This window comes from Polyodon spathula, chromosome 4 (genome assembly GCF_017654505.1).
Source record: "Polyodon spathula isolate WHYD16114869_AA chromosome 4, ASM1765450v1, whole genome shotgun sequence".
NCBI lineage: Eukaryota > Metazoa > Chordata > Actinopteri > Acipenseriformes > Polyodontidae > Polyodon > Polyodon spathula.
The window spans coordinates 58,951,305-58,969,634 of record NC_054537.1 but is presented as its reverse complement, the minus strand read 5'-3'; the positions used below and the strand labels follow the sequence as shown (position 1 = coordinate 58,969,634).

The following is an 18,330-nucleotide window of genomic DNA, read 5'->3' as shown; positions in this document are numbered from 1 at the left end:
TCATCAGTGAGCACAAGGGGAAGCTGTAGCACACTCCATACACCTGCTATCATTAAGATTTAGGAGTGCCTATCTAAGCAATTGTTTTGTAGTCGAGGACTTTGATTATATGAACCCTAGTCTATGAGTTTTGCTAAGCAGGTTCTGTTAAAGGCTCAGGTTGCTATAAAACAAATCTTTCAGTTGTCTTTGCACTTGTTCTGTTTTTTTAGAGACAGAGTTGTGTAAACAGAGTTGGTCTGATCCCGCTTCATTTTTGGTTTTGTGTTTGCAGTAGGTGGCATGCAGTACGTTCACTTGCTGGAAAACATCGGGAAGTCAACGCAGTTCTCCTACCACCTGAGGCCATGCACTTCAGCCAAAATCAGCAAATCCAAACTTAGAGTGAGAGGCAGTTACACACTGACTGAAACAGAGTAAGAGCAGCTTGCATGGTGGTCCTGATTTGCTTAAAACAAGAAAATGGACTGAACTCTTGACAGTGTGACTAGTAAGCTCACAATATGTAAGCGAAACACACATACATACTGTATATTTTAAAAGTGTAATTATCAAGGCTTTACATTTTTTCTGTCCAACCCTATAAGCTCACTGATGAAAGTATTAGCCAAAATGTTTTTCTACTTGACTTCGTACCAGTTTTATCTAAGCCCTCCCGGTAAAGGTATGTATTTAATATTTTAACGAAAGCATGTTTTTTTTTTTGTTTTTTTTTAATTGATGTGCTTGTAAAAATGTTCAGAATGTTTATATTGTAAATGCAAATCACAATCAATTCTTTCTGAAAATGAAAGCATCAGCCAAAATGTTTTTCTACTTAGTCAGGTTTACCTAATCTCTTCTTCAGTAATACAACTCCATCTGATCTTTACGTTCTGTGCTGCCCAAAGTTAACGATGCACTGTAGGGTCAGGAGGAGCCCTTTAACTGGAGATGTACTGAATGTCATGGTGGCAGGAAAAAGTGAAACTAAAATCTGTAATGAATAAAGAACTTTGGTAAAACAACAGAAATCTTTACAGACTTCTCTACAAGTTATGTCAAATCTTCCTGAAGATTTAAAGTTAAACATTTAAAAAGTCAAGCAGTTCTCTTCAGCAATGTGCATACATGAGGGGTTTTCCAGCAGTAATTCAAAGGTATTCCACCGTTCCAAGAATAAAGCAAAGCAATACAATCTTTACACGATGTTGTTTGTAGTAACTCAATGTAGTCAATGTCAGATTATTCCCTTGAGGGCTTTGCTTTTGGGGTGGGGAGTTTTAAACTTGTATTTGCTCAGTGACACATTAACCAGGATATTCCCATTGATCTAACAGCTCATTCCAACACAAGTGCATCCTGGTGGGCAGCAAGGGCCGGTTCATATTACTTATAAACACACCATCTGTTTGGGCCTAATCCATTTAAATAGTTTACAAAACAAGCAATAACGTGAGTGGAAAAGGAATACGTATTTATTGATTACCTCTGCTGAACCCATCTAATTCTGCTTACGAGAAGTTATTCAGTGCAGCTTTTAGGGTGACTGTGTGCTTAAACTTTACATACAGACCCTTAAGTTTATCAATGCACAGAAATGTTGTAGCTCTCCCATGTGATACTATGTATTTACCATAGTTTACCATACCTCTCTAGGCTTTATAATTAATAGCTATTCTTTACTAAGCTTTATTACACTGGTATTAGTAAAAGGAAACCCTGTCCATCTATGTTATTTGCAATTGCTTTTGCTGCTTTTAAACTTCCAGGGCCCTATTTAGCAACAAGTACAGGTGCAAATATACATTAGTACAAAAATAGCAATAACATGCACAGAACAAGAATGTACAGTACCTGCAGCTACACTTGCTAGTGTCATACTGACATTTTTATTTATTATTATTATTATTTTATTTATTTTTTAAAGGATTTGCCTTTGCCCTGTACCTGAATTGCAGCTTTGGTCTTCAAAGTCCTATTATGTAGTTTTGGTCTTTTTATTTGAACAGTATTTTAATTTGACTGCCTGGATCATTAACTGTGTACAATCAGAAAGTACAGTGTTATGTCACAGATATGAATATGACACGAGTTTCCCAGCCTTTGATGGCGTGTATTGAATGTAATTACACTATCGATTTGAAATGGTACTTGAAACAAGAGGGCAAAATGCTACAGAACAGGAAACCTGCTCAAGTTCCACTGTTTTGTACTTGTTTTATCCGAGACTTTCTTATAGCAGCGCCATGGTTCAAAAACCCCTGCTGCTATCCCACTTTAGTTAAAAAAAAATAAATAAAATAAAAATCGAATTTGCAAACTGAAGCATGCTTCCTAGTTTGCATTAGCCCTGCGTTTGTTAATACTAGCTCTGCCTTCACAATTAAAAGCATGCATTCAATATTTTTACAAAATTTTTTTTTTTTTTTTTTATTGATATGCTTGTAAAAACATTCAGCTTCCTGAAAAATTATATGTATTAACTTTCTTCTACTTTAGCAGTATTTTCAGGCATTTGGCACACTGAACGGCCAGTTCCAGTACAATAGATGATCTGCTAAAATGTGTATATTTATGTAGCAATGAATTACTTAATGTCAATAAATACCTCATTTCAGTATATATTTTTGTGTAAATATATTTGTATAGCTGTTCATTTCTTGTTGCTAAAGAAAAGCCTGTCTGGAGGGTGTGATGGTTTTAACATTTTGCATTTATTTATAACAACGTCAAGACAAAAAAAGGATGCAATTCTCAAATCTACAATTGTTCAATATTTTAACCAGTAAATTAATGCATACAATCTTTCAAATAGAATATGAACAAAAATCTGCAAAGCAGCAATCTGACAGTGGGCTGCTTTTCCACTTCCATACATGAGCTTCTCTTCTAGTGCTGGGAAGAGCAGGGTACTTTACTTTTCAATAGCCAGTCGATCCCACTTAACACAAGGTACTGTATTACTGTACAGAAATAGATTTGGTGTAAAAACAAACCCTAGCAGCACCTCACAAAACAACATTTACAAAGAGAAAAGACGAGACAAATAGAATGAAAAGTACAATGTGTTTTATTTCCTAAGTCAGTAAATACATTACAGATATAAAACCAGTTCACTGGGAGCTTTGTTGCACGATGCTTAACATTGTTTGTCTGTATACACAAGGTGACTGTCCTTTATTTTATACTGTACACAAACAGAGTTAACAGTATGCCTTCATAGTAATGTAGTACTGTACTTCAAACTGGGCAGAATAACCTGACTTTTTTATTGGGTTCTATGGGAGAAGAGAGCATTTTTTTTATTATAGGAAACATACATTTTGGCCTCCATCTACATTTAAAGCAATTGTTTGTTTGATCTTTTGCCTCAGCACTGTCCCACAGAGAACCACATTCTGCCATCATAAACCAGGGGTTTAAATGTTGAAGAATAAAACAGCTTGGGTCTAACTCTCCCTCTTACATCCTGGTCCAGTTCATCATCCACCCTCTAGTGGCACAGTATCCCAAAGAAAAGACTGCAGTTAGAACATTTGGCACCAATTTAAGAGAGAAACAGCAGAAAGCAAAATGTATAACCATACAATGAAAACACAGTAACCCAGCAACATGGGGCTGATGCACTGCAATTTGCTCCATTTTTTGTTCTTTAGAAAAAGGAATAAAACTGATGTTCCAAAACTAGTAACAACCAACTCAGACTATTATAAGGGATTAAGGGAGTGCCTTAGTTGTCTGTTGCTAGTTTTGTAATGACTTGCAATGTGACCTACAGGTGATGATCCATCTGGCCCTCGCCTCAAGAGCCTTCCTACTGTTGAGGTTGATCAGTAGTTCTCCCGGGTGGCTGCAGGGCCTCTGGGCTGCGAGGAGAAGCACACGCTGAAGCAGTAATGAAGATCCACCAGCCACTGCTCCCGGGCTTCAGTGCTGCGAAACCTCTGGGGAAGGAAGGAGAGAGGGCCCCTTCAGAAGCATATTCAAAACAGCTCATTGTAAAACACAAGGAAAGAAATGCAATGTTTCAAATAGTCTAAAACTTAAATACATTTAGTTTCTTTTGGTATTTCTTAATTTAACACTGCTGAGTGAATAAAATACTGTAATATTACATTGCATCTCTCTCTGTATATAGTACAGTATGTGAAGAGTTTTTCTGATTACCCTGATTTCCTGTTACTCATGGGCTTCGAAAGAGGTACATTATACCTTAGTTTCTCACAATACAGCTTTAAAAGGGGGTTCGGTCGACTACTTCTTTCAATCCATTCTTTTTAAAATTACATTTTTATTTTGACCTTGCCTGTCCATGTCTCAAGACAAATTTCACAGAACTGCTCAATTTAAACAACATTCTCCACACACTGAATCACTGGTGTACAACAAGGCTAAGCTGCTCTTAGTTTTTATGCTTCTTCCAGAATATTCCAGGAAGTTTCAAGGTTGTATTACCAGTTTCCCATGTTTTGCTGGTAAGATATAATACAGCCTCATGTGACACATCCGTAATTTGTATTCTCATGCCAGGTCCCAGTAAACAACTTCAGTTAATGGCTTGGTTCCATCACTACATCTAGTTCCCCAATATTTCCTCTATTCGTGTCTAGTTTCTTCCACGCCTTCAACATATAACAATTACAAAAATTGTAACTTCGGGATGGCCCAGAAGCCCTTGGCAAAACTACAGTAGCCAAACCACAGGTTTCACCCTTAACATACAGATATATACATACCCACACACATTATATATGTACAGTACCAATCAAAAGTTTGAGAACATCTGCTTGAAACCAGGTTTTTCATGATTATCTATGCTTTTAACTGTATAAACTTGTCTATAAACACTTAATATTTCATTATATGATACGTGTACTTATACAAGCTGAAAATCATAAGTGAACTGCATTCAGAAATTACATTTTTAAATGAAAATTTAAATCTTGTCAATTTCAATGTAATGGTCACCCAAAGCAAGAAGATTTCAGTCTGAAGCCCAAGTCAGTTAAAAGTCTGAAATGTGTATAACACGGTGTTAAAACACTGGCCTAATTACACTATGTAACATAATTTTTGTTCCTGGGTAGTAAGTATTATTTCCTAATTGCTTATGCCTCAAAAGTATAGAAAATGGCTATTATTCCCCACAAACTTTGCTTTTGTGACCAGGATAGTGATATTTCAAAATATCACTAATTCCAATGGGAAAACGGGCAAATGTGTCTTTTCGTTTACATAAAGTCAGAAAAAAACAACATATGAATCCAAATTAACATGTATTTATACTAAAGTAATACAAAAATGACTACAAAAGATTTAGAAGCGAGTAGTTTTTCGAGATTTACGATTATACTGTAAATACAGTATAATCGTAAATCTCGAAAAAGAACGAAAAGACACATTTGCCCGTTTTCCCATTGGAATTAGCGATATTTTGAAATATTGGTCACAAAAGCAAAGTTTGTGGGGAATAATAGCCATTTTCTATACTTTTGAGGCATAAGCAATTAGGAAATAACACTTACTACCCAGGAACAAAAATAAATAAATAAATAAATAATTTGTTACACAGTGTTAAAGGTGTGTTTGTTAGATGTTCTCTGAGTTAACTAGCATGTTACCTAATTAACCTTTTGTCACCAATTATTGTTAACAGGTGAGGGTCCACGATTACTATAAATATAGATAGCATAGGCACAAGTTTGTCATTCCTGAATTTAAGGGAGCAGAAAATGGCAAAATACGCTCAGTTAAGCAAAGAAAAAAGACAGTCTGTAATTACTTTAAGAAATTAAGGTCAATCTTTAAGACAAATCGAAAGAACTTTGCAAGCGGCTGTAACTGCTGTGGCCAAGACCATCAAACGATAGAAACTGGCACTCATGAGGACTGAACAAGGTTAGGCAGGCCAAGGGTGACCTCAGAATCAGAGAACAAGTTCATTCGTGTCACAAGTCTGCGAAACCGACGATTAACTGCCCCTGAAATATAAGCTCAGCTAAATGCTACTAGAAGTACAGATGTTTCAACATCAACTGTTCAGAGGAGATTGCGTGAAGCTGGTCTAACTAGAAGAATTGCTACAAAGAAAACATTGTTAAGAATGCAGAAGAGGAAGAGACTTGCCTGGGCGAAAAAACACAGAAACTGGACGTTTGAGGAGTGTAAGTTGGTCTTATGGACTGACAAGTCAAAATTTGAAATATCTGGGTCCAACTGCTGAGTATTTGTAAGACGCAGAGAGGGTGAGCGCATGAGTTCTGCATGTGTGGTTCCCACTGTCAAGCAAGGAGGAGGTAGTGTCATGGTCTGGGGTTGCTTTGCTGGTGACAGAGTTGATGATCTTTACCAAGTCCATGGCAAGCTCAACCTATCGTAGCATACTTCAGAGGCATGCCATTCCATTAGGATTACGACTAGTTGGAAAGTCCTTTATTCTTCAGCAAGATAATGACCTGAAACACACCTCAAAGTTGTGCAAGAACTATCTGGCGAAGAACGAAAGTGAAGGACAACTCAATCTAATGACCTGGCCTGCCCAGTCTCCAGACCTCAATCCCATTGAACTTGTATGGGACAAACTGGACAGAAGAGTCAAAGCAAAGCTACCCAACCTGGGAATTGCTGCAAAAGAGCTGGGAAGACATGTCAGGTGATTTCCTGCTGAAACTTGTTAACCGAATGCCTTGTGTTTGTGAGGCTGTTATTAAGGCAAAGGGTGGCTATTTTGAGGAATCCAAGATAGAGACAATTTTCAAGTTTCTTAAACGTTGCTTTGATACTCCTTATGTTTTGTTTTGTATATTGTAACATGTGTTTTCATTTTCAAGTATTTACAGAAACGTATACGATGTAAAACATTTCAATTATAAAAAAAAAAAAAACTAGTTTCCAGCAAGTGTACTCAAACTTTTGACTGGTACTGTATATACACACACACACACACACACACACACAGTGGCTCTCAAAAGTATTCACCCCCCTTGGACTTTTCCACATTTTATTGTGATACAACATGGAATCAAAATGGATTTAAAATTAGGAGTTTTTGCCATTGATCAACACAGAAAAAGTCCATAATGTCAAAGTGAAAAATAAAATCTACAAATTGTTCTAAATTAATTACAAATACAAAACAAAATGTGAAAATAAATTGGACCGGATGCGGCTGACAAGCGCTGAATAAGTGGACTGCAAAGGGTTAAACCACAGTTCCCAGCCTCCGAGTGTTCTGCATTCATCGTCTTTGCCTGGGCCGCGACCCTTTCACAGGCTTATTTTGCAACACTGACACAACGTTCTGGTGTGACTCTGTATGCAGTGTATGTTTTGGAATTACATTTAGACTACGTGTCAGATGTCTGGTGTCTTTGGACTTTCTTCAATTTACCAACTTGTGTTAAATGCTAAAAGAAAATATTTAAACATATTGCAAAACACATAACACGATTTATAATAAAAGATCAAAGAAAATACATTTGATCATTAAAAGCATTAGAACATTTAACTGCATAATATACTAACTAATATGGCAGAGTTTTCCACGCATTGGTAAGTGGATGGAATCTTTCATTTAAAAAAAATAAATAAATGTTCCCATGGCCTGTATAAACTTGTGACCCAGATTCAGAGGGAGCAGACAGGGTTACAGTACTTAAACTAAAATGTTAATCTGACAAAGAAAAAAAAGTCATTAAAATGCAAGCAGGTTTCAGGCAGGACAGATGGCAATTGCATACTGCACTGAGGAAAGGTTAGGTAAAGTGGCAGGGACAACTGAGTATTCATTTTAAACTTCTTGTTTTGTTTGTTTAAAGCTGCAGTGTCCACATACTGTGTTATGATCCATTGTACAGTAAAATGTAATCCGTAAGTGTGAGTATACAGTCAACGCCACATAATCTGGATACTGATAAATTGGGATTTCTGCTTAAATGGGATACAACTCTAGGAGACTGTTCTTACCAGTGCTATTTATGTCATCACTTTGTTTAATTGGGATAAAGTATTTTAAATTGGGTATTTAACATGTAATCATAATGTGAGGTGATTTCATTGTTTTTCTTTTCATTTTGAAACAAAGTGTGACTAAGGTTTTCTCAAAAGCCTCACGTTTAATAAGATAGCCGTTTATTTGGGATATTTTTAATTCCTGATAAAGTAGAGCCGACTGTATTACATTATTCAATATTTCAGCCTTCAGTGCTATTCTTTAATCGAAAGACAGACAAGAAGTCTAGTTTGTTTGCATTCCCTAAAAGACAAATACAGGGAGACAGTTTTCCTGCTCCCTGGAAGCCTGCTTGTCACAGTAGCTCTGAGCTAAAAAGGCACGACCAGCCTTCTGTGACTACTTTCACCCCCTACCCCCAATTTGTATGTATTTAAATGTTGTTATAATTGTTAATAAATAAACAATTACAAAATTAAGATTAAGCACAGGAGACATAAATCAAAAATGTTTCTTTTAAATTTCACTCTGCTATTGGAAAGGCATAGTCAGCAAGCAGGGTTGTAAGTGAGACTGTGGTGCTCCAGTAGAAAGCCTTCAGTATTTATTCATGGCTCGGCAGCAGAGAGAGTGGCAGCTGCACCTGGCGCGGGCTGCTCAGTGGGAAAGGATTGTGTGTACCGTGATCTCCTGGACAATCTGCTGCAGCAGTGCTGCGTTGGCCATCATGTGGTTGCGGAGCTGGGCATGCTGCAACAGCAGGCGCAGGATCTGAGCGATAACTGGCAGCTCCTCCTGACAGGCGTCCGTCACTCGCAGGCTCTGCAGCATCAGTCTGAGCACACGGGGGACCCCACTCAGAGCCGCTAGGCACGCACCCCACACCACCTCCCTGTAAACAAGAGAGAGATACACAGGGTTCAGAGCACACACGCACACAGCCAGAGTTAAACAAACAGTTTTGAAAACAAAAACATTAGACAGGTACATATACTTGCATAGCCACAGTTGCGGGTCAAACATGTGGTGTCATCAATAAACACTATCACATAACACAACTGATAAACAAAAGGTGTCAAATGTATCAACCTCAGATCTAACTAGGTGGCAGCATAAAGCATTAATGGGTGTGTTTGCTAGTTTCTTTCCCTTTTAACCTGTCAAACTGACTAACTAATGAAATTCTGTGAATCAGACAGTGCACTTTACCCAGAGTATATTTGTTAAATTGACTACAGTTGTATGAACTTAATGAAAGTAATGATGCAGCACAGTTGAAACCTAGGGACATTTTCAAAGGGTTTACTCCAAGGTCTCAAAGTACTTTCAATGTGTTTTTTTTTTTTTTTTTTGTAACATTAACATCTTATTATAATAAAAAATAGGAGTCCAATAAATATAGTACCTAGGGTCTTAATGGTTAAAAAGTGGCAAACACTATTTTTCCTGTTTGACCAGGCTATTTTTACTCTCCATAACTAAACCGACACACCCTGAAGCAATGCCAGGGAACTATCCCACTGTGAATACTGAACCCAGAGGGAAGGAAGGGGGGGGGGGGGGTATCCTGTATCCAAAAAGAACTGAAGATGCTGTGTTCCTCAATGTGTCAGGCCGCCCTGATGCCTGTAGTAAAAGTTCTCATCACATACCGACCCGCTCAATTATCTTTAAACTACAATGAATAACCCAATATAAACATTTGCTATCCTGCAGCACTGCAGTACACCAGATCCTGTACTTGAACAAGTGAGGCATCAGCTCAGTATCTGGACAGAATCGCACTCTCTTCCTTTTCAAGTGTACCAGATGTTTCTGCTACTGTGTGAGCCATGTATTTTTAATAGCTTCCTACCCAGCGCCTGGCTCATAGCTGTAGAAGGCAGCGAGCGTGTAGCAGATGTTTGAGCTGTCAAGGGGAGCGCAGTGTGCCTGCGATTAGCACAGCACACATTCGTCTGCGTGGGCGAGCCCATCTCCCTGAGGATCAAATCATATCCGTGGAGGTAGCCTGGATTTCTCCCATATGAGGAGACAATGTAAAGGCTCACCACCAAACCTCAATGGACAGCACAGTCTGAACAGCAAAGCTCTGAAGGGCTCAAGGGACTCAGGGCACACTCATCAGTGCAAGACTTACAGTAATGCAATAATCCAGCATGCTTACCATATCAAACAGTTGGACTGTCTCTCATAACTGATTTAGGTGCTATGCAGATACCAAATGTTCTGCATTAAATAAATGCTCCATCTCCCTGTTGCAAGTAAGACAGCAGACCTGACTTTGATAGGCTTTTCGGTTAACAGTTACTTCCATATTAAAGACCCCAAACACTATAGATGTTCAACGAGCAGCAGACACAACTGTGATATCTGCACGGCAACCAAACACAACACAAGCCAGAGTAGTGGTCAGAAGAGCATCTTGATGATTGTGATGGTTGAGCATTGCAATGAATTCTGCAGACATTCCTGCCAATTTCCATGCTTCCCCAGAGACTTATTTACTAAATACTACAGCTATTTAACCAATTTCATGCTTCCCAGCGAGGAATGGTGGCTTGTATCTCCAGAACAATTAAAAAACACCAGGAATCAGTAAGGGCACCTATGCCCAACCGACAGTATTGTGGCAGGGGTTTCTATAGTTTTGTCTGACCCTGTTGAATAAATGTTACAATACTCACTTTACCAGAATAATCCAGTCCAGGGTAGAGCTGTGTTATGAGTGGGAATGAACCCTTAACATCAGTATCTGATGAGCCCCAGATAACCCCTTTTGAATCATTAATGATAAGAACATTTTCAATTAAACACATGACCTAGCTTTCATAAAAGTTACAAACACACCACTATTGACAAAGATAAGCCTCTTATTCATGAGAAGTCAAGTCTCTGAAGAGCTTATTGTACTGTATGAGTAGTCATGCATCTTCAGCGGTTTCTTATACAGAGAGTGCAGCCCGGATCACCTTCTCCAGCCCTGAACGTCACACTTACTCGGTCAACTCTCAAACAGCCCACGGCTACATGCCCACAATGGGTTCTTCTTCGTTAATTAGAACAATGTGACTTCTTCATATGGAATACAAGCGATTCACAAGGAGAAATAAAACATTACAAGCTTGCTTCTTTCCCCTTCTTGAAATTGGTTCTCATGAGAACATCACCGGTTTTCCAGGGTGCAGACTCCATTCAAGAAATCCCAGACTGCAGGCCCCATGCAATACTTGTGATGTCACTCCAGAAACCAGTTTTACACATGGAAGCATGGCTTGGAAGCCAAGAGAATGCAAAACTGGAGATTTTAAAATATTTAACATTTCAGGGCAGTTTACAGTTTTGGCAGTGGCTACATGCAAGAACTGTGACACTAGGGATATAAAAAGTATTCATATTTAACACTGGTGGCTAAATGCTGTTACCTTTTGTGTGCGCTGTCTTCAGCTGCGCTCTTCTCCAGGGTCAGTAGGTGGTGCAGGAGGCTGTAGCAGCAGCTGGCCAGGAAGCGCAGCAGCACCTCACTGGGGATGTAGGCCAGGACAAGCAGCCTGGAAACTGCACTGAGGACCGCCACCGCTGTGCTGTCAGGAACCACACGCAGACCAGCCTGCAGAGAGAGAGGCAGTCAGAGAGCAAGAGACAGAGAGAGAGAGAGAGAGAGACAGACACACAGACAGAGAGAGCGAGACAGACAGACACACAGTGCGAAACAGAGACACACAGACAGAGAGAGAGACAGTCAAGAGAGCAAGAGACAGAGAGAGCGAGACAGACAAAGAGAGCCACACAGACAGAGAGAGAGAGAGAAAACACACTACAAGCAACGCACAACACACAGCATAAGTCCAGGCCAGGCAAGAGGAAGAAAGATAAACAATTAAAAACAAAGGATCCCCCGCATCACTATAAAGTGCATTCAGAATTAGGTAGTGCTGTTTTTTTCCTATTCTTTAAATATGTACACCGATATTTTAGTACCTGTATTCTTTCATTTTGAATTGGCTGTATTCATAATGTTCTTAACAGTAAAAATAAATTAAATCTCTGGAGTACAATAAACCTGGTACCCTATCCAATTACCCATTAAAGACAGGACAGAATCACTCTTCTCTACAGTAGAACTTGAGATGGTTGATACAGTCATTTATAAATTATGTTATATGAATCAATACAAGCCACGAATGCATTGCAAGCAGCATTTCTTGGGATATTCAAATATTTGTCACAGCTCATTACTACCACAAGCAAAATCATGGGAACCATTTTAAATAAATCAGATCTTGAGCAAGGGCACCCAAGAAGTGACCCATGGGTGTATACAGTACTATACCTGCATTAGTTTTATATGGGGGTAAAGCACACAAATAGTGTACTACTTACTGCCTGTGTAGGCAGCCTGCCCACTGACTGTACTGAAGCGGTTTTGAATGCAGAGCCACCAGCACAGTTTCCACCAGTTCCTGGACTTACCAAATTTTTGCAGATAGCATTCTGGAGAATATCAAAGCACTGAGGTCTAGATGAGACAGTCTCCAAGCAATGGCACACCTCCTGTAAGTGATAAAACAAAAGAAAAGTTACATTGTACAGCCTGTACATTGAACTAAGGGCTGATTTAATTAATCTACACTATATTTTGTATATTTTTGATCAGAGAATTTTACAGCGCTGGATTGTATCAAGGGCCTATTTTATAAGGGGGTAATCCCAAGATTATCCCAAGGTGGTTGAGGCAATCCAATTCCTCAGTGCCGTACAATGCGCTTACCTTGGCGCGGTATAGAACAAGCTGACCAAACTTTTTTTCTGTGTTTAAATGGTTATAGACATACCGGATTCAATAAAGGGAATATAGACCAAAACAAAAACAATTACTTCTATAAGCACACAAAAATAACCTCCTACAAAAGACGTTACAAATGTTCAATTAGTTTAGATTGAAAACCTGAAATGTGCTGGAGGCACAAAGAGCACCACAACAGACAGCCTCAGAACAGGTGAATGAGGCACAGCAGATTACATTTCACTTTAGAAACTAGACAGGCAGAAAGCATCCACAGGCACAGAGTAAAGGGTAAAGCAGTTATGACAGTGGCTTGTAAACGTGAAGTAAAAGGGACCAAAGTTAGTACCAGTTTGAAAGAGGAACATTTACTGAATTGGGGTTACAGCGTTCTGAAAAACAGCAGGTGGTTAAATCAACAGACACCAAGAATCATAGCTGGAGAAAATTTAATAATGATCTGCTCATATGTGATTCAGTCCTACAGGCACAAGATATCCATTTAAATTGAACCTAGGCTATGTAATTAGCAAAAGTTAAACAATCACCCATTACAACAGATTATTAGCAAACACCTACAGCATGATTGATTCAGGAAGAATGTGGTGAAGGTCTAGTGGCACTTCTTGCATTATATTTTGGTACTAAATGTAAGCCTTGTTAGCTGGTTAGTATGATCTGCTTTCATAGATTGATGCTGTGCATTAAACACTTGTCTATAAGCTGAACATCGACAGAATTAGTAACGGAAAGCTAGTTTTGCAATGTTGAGAAAGCGTTGTTATGCAGTTCTCACAGAGAACTGCAACTGCTTTCAGGTTAGCTACTTTATTATATGAAGTTTGAATAACTGGATGAGTCCCATTCCAGAGCACCTAAACCAGGGGAAGGTCTCGATTCTAAACATGGCAGGCAACCGTAAATTACCCATCCTCCCCCCCCCCCCCCCCCCCCTCAAAAAAAAAAAAAAGTGATGGTTCTAGGGGAAAGGTTATTGTTAGAGAAAGCTATAATTAGAGCATTAGCTTTGAAAACCCTTCAAAGGGATGCTTCAGTTAATGTCTTCCGAATCAAAAATCTCAGAACTTGAGCAAACAGGGCGTTATCTACAGTATATTTAGACTGCAGTGAAGCACGCACAGCAAGCAGCTGCATTTTAAGTCCAGGTTATTTGCATTTAAAATCCTGGTTAGTACTCCTTTAATTGATACTTTGTTAAACAATCATTTTAAGTGATACTGAATACAAAACACATTCAAAATGTGTGAAATAGTGCGCTGACCCTTTGTGTTGAAAATCTGTATATTTTTATATTTTGTTAGTTGGTTGTAAAATGCCAAAAGGTTATCACAGAACAAGGTAAAAGTTTCAATACTTACAACAGCACATCATAATAGCTAGTTGTTTAAAGCTATCGCTTCATAGTTAATTTCCCTACTCTTAATTAAGGTAGCTGCAGGTCCCTAGCTGTTGCTAAGCTGATTTCAGAGTCCATCCAGAATTCAAATACACTCCATCAAAATAAAAAAGGTAAAACTTCTAAGAAACCAAGTGAAGAAGACAAATGTTTCGCATAGTCCACTTCAGTTTACTGAGGAAGCGACTTGCCAAAATGCTTGGCTCCAATAGTATCTGGTTTTAGAGGCCCTCAAAGCTCTGTAGCACGGCACAGCCAGTGTGTGTTAAGCCTTTCCTATAACACTGTTGCTTCAGGTGATTCTCAAAGTGAATAAAAGGCATTAAAAGTTCACCTGCATAATAACGATGGGAGCACCTCACAAATACGTTACATGGATTTTAAACATAAGGGAGCACACCTGTAAAGGCAAATAGGCTACATTTACGACAAGCATCCAAGACTTGTCAAGCTCAAACCAACAGTATGCACAGTGCCCCTTCTCTCAACAAGGGACCAGTATGACTCCAGATAGAACAAAGAGTGGTCTTCAAATTTTCTACATTAATACCAAATTATAATAAAAATATAGAAAAACATAAAGCACCTCTCAATGACATTTTCATACCTGCAAAACAATATTGGCTCATTACTTAAATTAATATAAATTCAATTCGGTGTGCAATAACTGTCTACTCTGGACGTCTGATTGACTTCGACACGAAAATGAAAAATTCAAAACTGAAGCTTAATTGCATTGTAGGAATTAGCAGATTTTTGTTTTATAATTTATTTGTGACCCTCGGGCTAAGCCGTGTTAGTGTTTAATTCCCATGCAAAAATGTCACTGCGGAATCATTATGTTACATTTCATTAGCATTTATCACATTGTGAACACTGTGACAAGAGATTAGTCTGAAAAAAAGAGCCCTTGATTAATATATGAAAATTAAAGAGCCCTAAATATATATATATATATATATATATATATATTATATAATATATATATATATATATATATATATATATATATATAGGATCCCCTTCCCGTATTAGGCGGATAATTCCTAGATTCAAATTCGTTGAAAAAGAATTAAGCGAAGGAAGGATTTTGTGGTTGTACTTTTAGCTTGTAGCAAAACAAGTTTTGTTCCTTGATAAAAGTGGTCTTTTTATGATATTTGAATTTATTTAAATTATTATTGCCAGCTCAAAGCTTGAATTTAAACATATCTTCCAAGATACCACAAAACACCAAAAAATGAATGAGTGGATAAATATTTGTCATGTAAAACGAAGTGATAAAAAGAGATGTCAAAAATGTAGTACAATTCATCCAGTAGTCTTTATGCTAGGCCACATTACTTGGGTTTTGATAAAGATATTTAAGAGTTCTCATCATTTGTTTAAATGACAATATTTTATGGTGGAAGTCATTAAAATAAATAATAATAACAACAACAGTAATAATAATAATAATAATAATAATAATAATAAAGTAGTTCCCAAACTGAAGTTGTGTCTTCAAGTAATAAATGCCAGACTTGCTAATCCAAACCCCAGTATCTTAATACAATGCATGCTAAATATTTGTGTAAACATGTACAGTACAGGCCAGTCAAAGCAGCACATCTACAGTTGGCTCTGTATATTTTTCCTGCAAACTGTTTATTATTGGTTTCTGATTAGCACATAGCATTAATAGATTTAGTACACTGTAAACCCAGGGAGAACATATATTTGTGTTTTAACTCTCTGAGCAGTCACAGAGCTCAAACTGCCTTCAGGGGAACCGATCATTAAACAATGGAGCAAACTCCTAAATAAATCATATTCATATAGTATGCAGACGTGATATTTGGGCATATATTACCAACCACTGATCTGTAGTACTGTACTACTAATCCTAAGTGTAGGCAATGCAGAGGAGCTGGGTAATACAGACATCAGACACTGGTAGCATCTCCAAGAGCACTGCATTCACTGTCTCCATTACAGGCTGCAGCCATGCCCCGGCAAGGCATTCAAGTTCCTGCCAGATTGCACTTGCACTGCTGGGGCCACCAACAAGGATGCCGTAGGACACAGCGGTGTGATACCAACCACATACAGCACACTGGGTTAGTGAGAATTCTGACCGCTCTGTCTTACCAAGGAGCTATTACAGGGGTGTGCGAAGCACTAGGGAATGAAGTTTAGGGCCCAGCACAGCCTCAGGGTTTAGCTGTGTTCAGAGCATCCGTCCAGCACTGACCCACAGCCTACTGCAAACACTGCTGCTGTACGGCAGTAGGTTCAATCCCTGTCCAGGCTGTCTATCTGCCTTTTGTGGAAGGCAAGCAAATCCTACAAGGTCAAAAGAACTAACCCCAACCCCAATCCTATCAGCAGACAAACCCTAATCCCAATCCTACCAGCACCCTAACCCCAACACTACCAGCAGCCAAACCCTTACCCCAATCCTACCAACACCCTAACCCTACCGGCAGCCAAACCCTTACCCCAATCCTACCAACACCCTAACCCCAACCCCAACCCCAATCCTACCAACACCCTAACCCTACCGGCAGCCAAACCCTTACCCCAATCCTACCAGCACCCTAACCCCAACCCTACCAACACCCTAACCCTAACCCTACCGGCAGCCAAACCCTTATCCCAATCCTACCAGCACCCTAACCCCAACCCTACCAGCCCCCAAACACTAACCCCAATCCTACCAGCAGAAGCACCCTAACCCCAATCCTACCAGCCCCCTAACACTAACCCCAATCCTACCAGCACCATAACCCAGGAGATGCCAATTTATGAAAAGTAAAAAATAGTAGCAAAGTAGAAATATAGTAGCTGTTTAAAAATAAATAAATAAATAAAATTATAAAGACCCAGGGCTGTTAGCTCTATAAAGGAAAAGGTTCTGGCAAGCCAATGACCTCACTTTTACTGTTCAAGCTATAATTTTGCTTTTTGTAAATACATGGCATTTAGAAATTAACAACCCCAATAAAAATACTTCAACATTGTTTTTTGTTTTGTTTTTAAATTTATTTGGGATTCTATTCTGGATTTAATACTAGAAATTAAGAATACGTGCTATCAAACCTGGACTGAAATATTCAACCTCAAAACTTTAGAAAAATAACAACACTAAGACAGATTTAACATAGTTTTTTTTATTTACTTTTTTTACTATCTGCAACTATCAAAACTCAAAACGCTGTGTAGTACCCAATAATTAATTAATTTAAAGCAAGTTAAACCTCAAAACCCATTTGTACAAACACAGTAATGGGGAGCGTCAGATTTTGTGTAGTTGCTAGTGTTTCTTCGTACCAATTTGAGTGATAGTCATGACCGTTCTGCAGTAAATTCCTCTCGATATTTCTGACAAGCCAACCTCGACCTTTTTGATTGAGGACAGTCACGATTTTTGTTTGATTTGTGATTCCTATTTTAATAACTGATAAATAAGGCTGGGTTTTTGTCACAGAAATTTGTACTAAAAAAGTCACTGGTAAATCCATCTCAGTTGCATATGTGAGCAGGAGGATGATGGGAAATGTAGTTCTGAGAGGTCCATGCAGGTACATGGGAAGCCATCCTGAGGCAGGGAATGCAATTTAAAAGTTTTTTAAAAAGTGGTCAAAATGCTAAAAAAAAAAAATTAAAAATTAAACAATACACAAACCTTAAGTAAACAGTTGTAGAAACACCTGGGGACAAGTAACACAATAAAATAAAAAGGTCCTTATGTGCCCTTTAAACACTACATAATCACCATCTTCATCATTATTATCTGTGTTATGCGCAGGTCACCCCCTTAATTTGCATTACTTGTTTTTTTCATTTAAAACAGTCCAGTGAAGTTGACAGAAAATGCTTTATAAATATGGCTCAATCTTCAAAACTATATGTATGAGCTTGTTAATGTTGGATATGTAGGCTGCATGTACATGCCGGTTTATTTTTGCTTATTAATATGTTTATGCAACTTGCATAATAACGGATACCACCGCACCTCAAAAAATAACCTATGTTTTGAGGCATGTGTTTGACGTGTGTCTGATGTGTATCAAGGGTGTTAACTTTGCTTCCGATTGGTCAGTTTCATTCCAGTCGCGCGACGAAAAAAAATATAGAAACAGGTTCTATTTTAGCAAAGCAACATTTTCTCAAAGTGACGTCGCTCGCTGCTGATGTGGATTCTCCCATTTG

The 18,330-nt window shown here is 38.5% G+C and overlaps 2 protein-coding genes across 3 annotated transcripts in view; one reads left to right on the top strand and one right to left on the bottom strand.

Moving 5' to 3' along the window:
- invs (inversin) overlaps window positions 1–3,845 on the top strand; it is a 98,030-nt gene extending 94,185 nt beyond the window's left edge. Inside the window, exons 19-20 of one of the 2 annotated variants that reach the window (XM_041248189.1) lie at window positions 275–416; window positions 3,761–3,845. In XM_041248189.1, coding sequence (XP_041104123.1) covers window positions 275–416; window positions 3,761–3,764 — 146 coding nt within the window. In that variant the 3' untranslated portion in view covers window positions 3,765–3,845. Of the gene's footprint in view, window positions 1–274; window positions 2,619–3,760 lie in introns of those variants that run through there. The other variant, XM_041248190.1, reaches the window with a different exon arrangement.
- tex10 (testis expressed 10) overlaps window positions 3,035–18,330 on the bottom strand; it is a 53,665-nt gene continuing 38,369 nt past the window's right edge. Inside the window, exons 12-15 of the mRNA XM_041248191.1 lie at window positions 12,407–12,487; window positions 11,359–11,543; window positions 8,615–8,825; window positions 3,035–3,926 (exon numbers count right to left, since the gene is read on the bottom strand). Coding sequence (XP_041104125.1) covers window positions 3,813–3,926; window positions 8,615–8,825; window positions 11,359–11,543; window positions 12,407–12,487 — 591 coding nt within the window. The 3' untranslated portion in view covers window positions 3,035–3,812. The remainder of the gene's footprint in view (window positions 3,927–8,614; window positions 8,826–11,358; window positions 11,544–12,406; window positions 12,488–18,330) is intronic.